This window comes from Micromys minutus, assembly GCF_963924665.1.
Source record: "Micromys minutus genome assembly, chromosome: 11".
Lineage (NCBI taxonomy): Eukaryota > Metazoa > Chordata > Mammalia > Rodentia > Muridae > Micromys > Micromys minutus.
In genome coordinates, this window is record NC_137980.1 from 32750025 (window position 1) to 32755907 (window position 5883).

Sequence of the window (5883 nt, forward strand, 5' to 3'; positions counted from 1 at the left end):
AAAAAAAATGTTCACTAGTAGTTCCTCCAGAAATCAAATTTTAAATTATCTTTATTTAAGAGGTGAGAAGCCTCAGAAAAAGGCAAGTGCCAATCTTTATTTGACTGTGGATTAGTTATACATGGATGTTTGACTCTTATGCTTGACCATTACACAGTCCTATGATATCTTCAGGAAGAAGTCAACCATATACACTGCTCATCTTCTTTAATCTAGCTTAGCAAATTTCCATCAACTTCTACACCTGTGTTATGGTTTCCATGAGACTCAGTGTATAATGACAAGTCTATATTGAGGCCCACTGAAGACCCATCTTCATACAGATACATGTCACATCGGGCTTCATTAAAGAAACTCTAATGAGTTTAAAAGCTACCCATAGCCTTGGAGTGACAGTATTCCAAAATGAAGCTGTGGCCATCAGAATGGCTGAGCCATCTAAAACAGGGTGTGATTGGACTCATTAAGGATGAAGAGCCAAGCTCTTTTTCAGAGAAGCCAGGTGCTTGCTAATTTGGAACCGTCCTGTGGTACTCTGAGGTATCAGCAAGGCCATTCACTCATCCTGATACTCTACCCAATAATGAGATGTTTTCCTTGATCAACTAAAGTTCATGCTTTCAGAGTGAACAACAGAACACAAGAAAAACAAAAATTGAAAGTGCTCCAAATGGTCCATACTGCATTTACTGCTCTGCAGTCTTTCAAAATAGCAAGTCTTCTAAGCCATAGTTAAAGTTTAAACTCAGTAGGAAAATTAGTAAGTTATAACTTTAAAAGTTATATTAGAATGATTTGTTTCACAGTAAACCTAGACATATACAGTACAGACAAACACTTGGCTTCTTGTTTTGATTGGTATGATCAGACAAACCTGGCCAAAAACTAGTTGATAAAAATGGAAAATATTTTGAACTAAGAAGGTCATTCTTAATTGAGACAATCTTTCATGATGTAATTGATTATGCAGTATAATGGAGGAAGGATATGATGATGGACCATAAAGGTCTTTGTGGAGGCCAGATACCCGTTCAAAAGAGCTACCAGTCTACAGCCCAACTGCACAACACACGGCTGATCTCATCACCAGGCTGCTGTCCCAGGTATCATCTGTCTCAAAGTGTCTCTGATAACCTAATGGAAGTGGATGTTTGTGAAACCCACCTGCCCTGCTTATATTAACCTCTTGCTGTGTTCATGGTGAGTTATTAATACTTTTGCGTTTTATAAAATGATTTTAATTTGCATAAAAATTTAATTTCCCCTCTCACACCTCTTTCCTTCCACTTGGAATGCAGTACAAGTCTAATGGTAAAGTTGCAATATTAAATTTGAAATAATCTCATATTAGGAACCCAAGTGGTTTCCCTGGGCAAGCAGGTGCTCAAGACAATTTACTTTGGTTCAGAGAAGCAAATCAAGCATTTTCCTTGCAGAAGTTCCCAGGTCTTAGAAATTGAGTGTTCTCCCCCCTCTGCCTTTTGTTGATAACCCTAATAAAGATAATTAACCAGTAAGCATATATTCCTAATGACTCCCAAGGTGAAACTTCAAGATTGCCCTTTTGAGGATAAGATCACATATAACAGTTTATAACACATGATGGATCATTTCTGTCTTGACTTCTCCATATCTGTGATCAAATTCAGTGGTAAGGAGGGCTCATGTACCCTCACACATACCTGAGGAGGTACTGTCAGTTGATGGCTACTGGGAGAAAAAGAATGAGTTTTCTTTACGAAGATGGCCTCAGATAAGGTGTTCGTGGTGGATGAACCTACATGCATGTACACAGGGGCAGGATGAATTAGACTCATGGGGTTTTAAAAAGTAGATGTGAAGTTGGCAGGGTGGTGGTGTGACTGGAGAGACATTGGAGTAGAACTCCTGAGGAGTAGGTACAATCTAAGTACATTATCTTTATGTTTTTCAGATTTAAAGTAAAACTGGAAAGAAGCAACTGTTTCCGAGTGGCTTCTGTCTCAGAACAGAGGTCCAGAAGACTGACAGGTACAAGTGTGTCCAGCAGCCTGCTGAGCAAATCCGCAGAACCCAGCACGGAATTAGAGATCACAAGACACAAAGAAGCGTGGGAGGGCAAGCTCTAAGGACAGCCAATGAGACAAAGCTGAACACAAACTGACACAAGTGGGAGTTTGGGCAGAAAATGCCATTAAAAGCTATTCTAACTCTGCCCCATGGGTTAAAGCAAAGTTTGGTAGATATTCTTAAGTCCCCAAGTTATACTTCTAGGATTGAAAACTACACTTGAAGTGGGGAAAATACCACACATGAATTAACTGCATATTTAGATACTGGAGGTCAGTCAACTTGAAGACAGAGCGATTGTAAACCATAAGTTTAAATTCAGACAGAAAAGTATTAAGATGGTAGAAGGGGTGAATTTGTAAGACATGCCCAATGTGTGAGGTAAAAAACCTTAAAGGAGCAAACAAAGAAAAGATTGGAAGAAATAAGCAGAATTTTCATAACTTGATGGAAGCTGGAAATCTGCAGAAAGGAGAAAAACCAAACAACAACCGCAATTCACCACGCCATGATAAGAACTGATGGGAAAGTACCCATTTAAAAACAAACAACAAAACCAACAGTAATGAAATCTCTGCAAACAGAGTGAAAGCAAACTAAAGAACGACAGAGACCTACCTGAGATCGGAAATGAGATGGTTGGAGTTTTAAAAGGAAAGGTTTTAAAAGGAAAGAGTGGCAAAGGAAATTAGAAATCTACACCCCAAAATAGTTTTCAGTATTAAGAGAAAAAAGCTTTTGAGATATTCAAACGTTGTCAGAATCCATGTTCCACATATCTGCTCTCAATACTAAATGTTAAGGGTGTCTCATAGGTAGAAAGGGAGGAAAAACAAATACAGAGACACATATACAGGAGAGTTCAGTGCATATTGAGTATTTTCGAATAAATGCCTGGAAATGGTATGAAGAGGTAAGGGGTGGGGCTTGGGTGAGGGAGAATAGGTTAGTTGAAGCTGTTAGGCTGGCAGCTGCGCCTGCGCACTACAGTGCTCCTGATTGGCTGTTGTGCCTCCTAACTGGCATCACCAGGGAAACCATCCCTGAGCTATAGTCCACTGACCAGTTTCATGGCCGCCTCAAAGCAAACCGCTGTGGGGCCGTTGGTGGGAGCGGTGGTCCAGGGAACCAACTCCACTCGCTTTCTAGTTTTCAGTTCCAAAACAGCAGAACTAGTTACCAGTCATAAGGTGGAACTGACACAAGAGTATCCAAAAGAAGGATGGGTAGAGCAAGACCCCAAGGAAATTCTTCAGTCTGTCTATGAATGCATAGCAAGAACTTGTAAGAAACTTGCTGAGGTGAACATTGATATCTCCAACATTAAAGCTATCGGCGTGAGTAACCAGCGGGAAACCACTGTGGTCTGGGACAAGTTCACGGGAGACCCTCTGTACAATGCCGTGGTGTGGCTTGATCTCAGAACCCAGTCTACTGTGGAGATGCTCAGTAAGAAAATCCCAGGAAATAGCAACTTTGTCAAGTCTAAAACAGGCCTTCCACTTAGCACTTACTTCAGTGCTGTGAAACTGCGGTGGATGCTGGACAACCTAAGACCCATTCAAAAGGCTGTTGAGGAAGGCAGAGCCATGTTTGGAACCATCGACTCGTGGCTCATCTGGTGTATGACTGGAGGGGTCAACGGAGGCGTCCATTGTACTGATGTTACAAATGCGAGCAGAACGATGCTTTTCAATATCCATTCTTTGGAATGGGATAAAGAACTCTGTGACTTTTTTGAAATTCCAATGAGCATCCTCCCAAATGTATGCAGTTCTTCCGAGATCTACGGCCTGATGACATCAGGGGCCCTGGAAGGTGTACCAATATCTGGATGTTTGGGGGATCAGTCAGCTGCTTTAGTGGGACAAATGTGCTTCCACGAAGGTCAAGCCAAAAACACATACGGAACAGGATGCTTTTTACTATGTAATACGGGCCAGAAATGTGTGTTTTCTGAACACGGCCTTCTGACCACAGTGGGTTACAAACTAGGCAAAAATAATCCAGTTTTTTATGCCTTAGAAGGTTCTGTTGCTATAGCTGGTGCTGTTATTCGCTGGCTAAGAGACAATTTTGAAATTATAACAACCTCGTCGGAAATTGAAAATCTTGCAAGAGAGGCAGGTACTTCCTATGGCTGCTACTTTGTCCCAGCCTTTTCGGGGTTATATGCACCTTACTGGGAACCCAGTGCGAGAGGGATAATCTGTGGTCTCACGCAGTTCACCAATAAATGCCACATTGCCTTTGCTGCGTTAGAAGCTGTTTGTTTCCAAACCCGAGAGATTCTGGATGCCATGAACCGTGACTGTGGGATTCCACTCAGCCATCTGCAGGTAGATGGAGGGATGACCAACAACAGGATTCTTATGCAGCTTCAGGCAGATATTCTGCACATTCCGGTAGTTAAGTCTGTTATGCCCGAAACAACGGCCCTGGGAGCGGCCATGGCAGCCGGAGCTGCAGAAGGGGTAGATGTTTGGAATCTTGAACACGAAAATTTCTCTGCAATCTTGATGGAACGATATGAACCACAAATCCAAGCCACAGAGAGTGAGATTCGTTTTGCAACATGGAAGAGAGCAGTGATGAAGTCCATGGGTTGGGTCACAGCCAATGATCCTGAAAATGGCGAGAGCCCTGTCTTCTCTTGCCTGCCCTTGGGTTTTTTTATAGTGAGTAGCATGACATTATTAATTGGAGCAAGATGTGTTCTCGCAAGTGCTGAAGAGTAATTTCAACCACAGACTTTGTAATGTGAGAGCTTTTTATAAAGTGAATTCCATCTTTTAGTGTGAGACTAACATTATAGGTTTATTTTACCTATAAACTACTTGCTACAGGGTCCCATGAGGCTCCTACAAATACTCCTTAAAAGAAAGGTATTGAATAAAGAGTGCATGGTAGAGAAACTGAAAAATCTCGTGTTCTTAAAACCAGTAGTTAAAGTTGTCATGATGAAGAAAAGTACTGTTTTACTTTTCCTTTTCAGGATTTTATTTGACATGCAACATTTACTTATATACCATATAGAAGAGCCCATTTATAAATTCAGAGCACATTGCAGCCAGTAGGACAGTACATATCTTAACCACTACAGATGTAAGTCCTTTAGGTTAAATAGTTGCATGTGTAAGGCAATGTAATATTTATCAAGAAAAAATGTTTTCTAAAAAGGTACATATGTGTAATTCCCTAGCTAATCAAAATTTTAAAATTGAATATATAATAAGTGTTGATAAAGAAATATAAATATTTTCTTAGGAATTTCATAAAGTCATTGTTTCTAATAGCTGAGTAGTACTCCATTATGTAAATATACCACAATTTTTGTATCCATTCATCTACTGAAGGACATCTGGGTTCTTTCCAGCTTCTGGTTATTATAAACAGGGCTGCTATGAACATTGTGGTACATGTGCTCTATGTTGGAGCATCTCTGGGGTATATGCCCAGAAGTGGAATAGCTGGGTCTTCAGGTAGAACTATGTCCAATTTTCTGAGGAACCGCCAGAATGATTTGCAGAGTGATTGTACCAGTTTACAACCACACCAAGAGTCTCGTTCTCTGCATCCTCACCAGCATCTGCTGTCATCTGAGTTTTTGATCTCAGCCATTCTGACTGGTGGGAGGTGGAATCTCAGGGTTGTTTTGATTTGCATTTCCCTGATGACTAAGGATGTCTAACACTTTCTTAGCTTGAGGAATAAAGCTCTGAATAAACATGAACTAATCTTTGTTCCTCTCTAGTCTGCATACTGAGGGAGACTTATTATGGTACAGTTGACTACAGTATGACTTGTATATGCATGCTCCTCTCTCTAGTAAGT

The 5883-nt window shown here is 40.8% G+C and overlaps 1 protein-coding gene across 1 annotated transcript; it reads left to right on the forward strand.

Moving 5' to 3' along the window:
* Positions 1 to 3119: 3119 nt before the first annotated feature.
* GK2 (glycerol kinase 2) lies at positions 3120 to 4787 on the forward strand (the record flags this gene model as incomplete). Its single annotated transcript, XM_080925527.1, has 1 exon — positions 3120 to 4787. One exon carries the CDS (start codon positions 3120 to 3122, stop codon positions 4785 to 4787), a length of 1668 nt encoding a protein of 555 aa, XP_080781653.1.
* Between the last annotated feature and the right edge of the window lie 1096 nt (positions 4788 to 5883).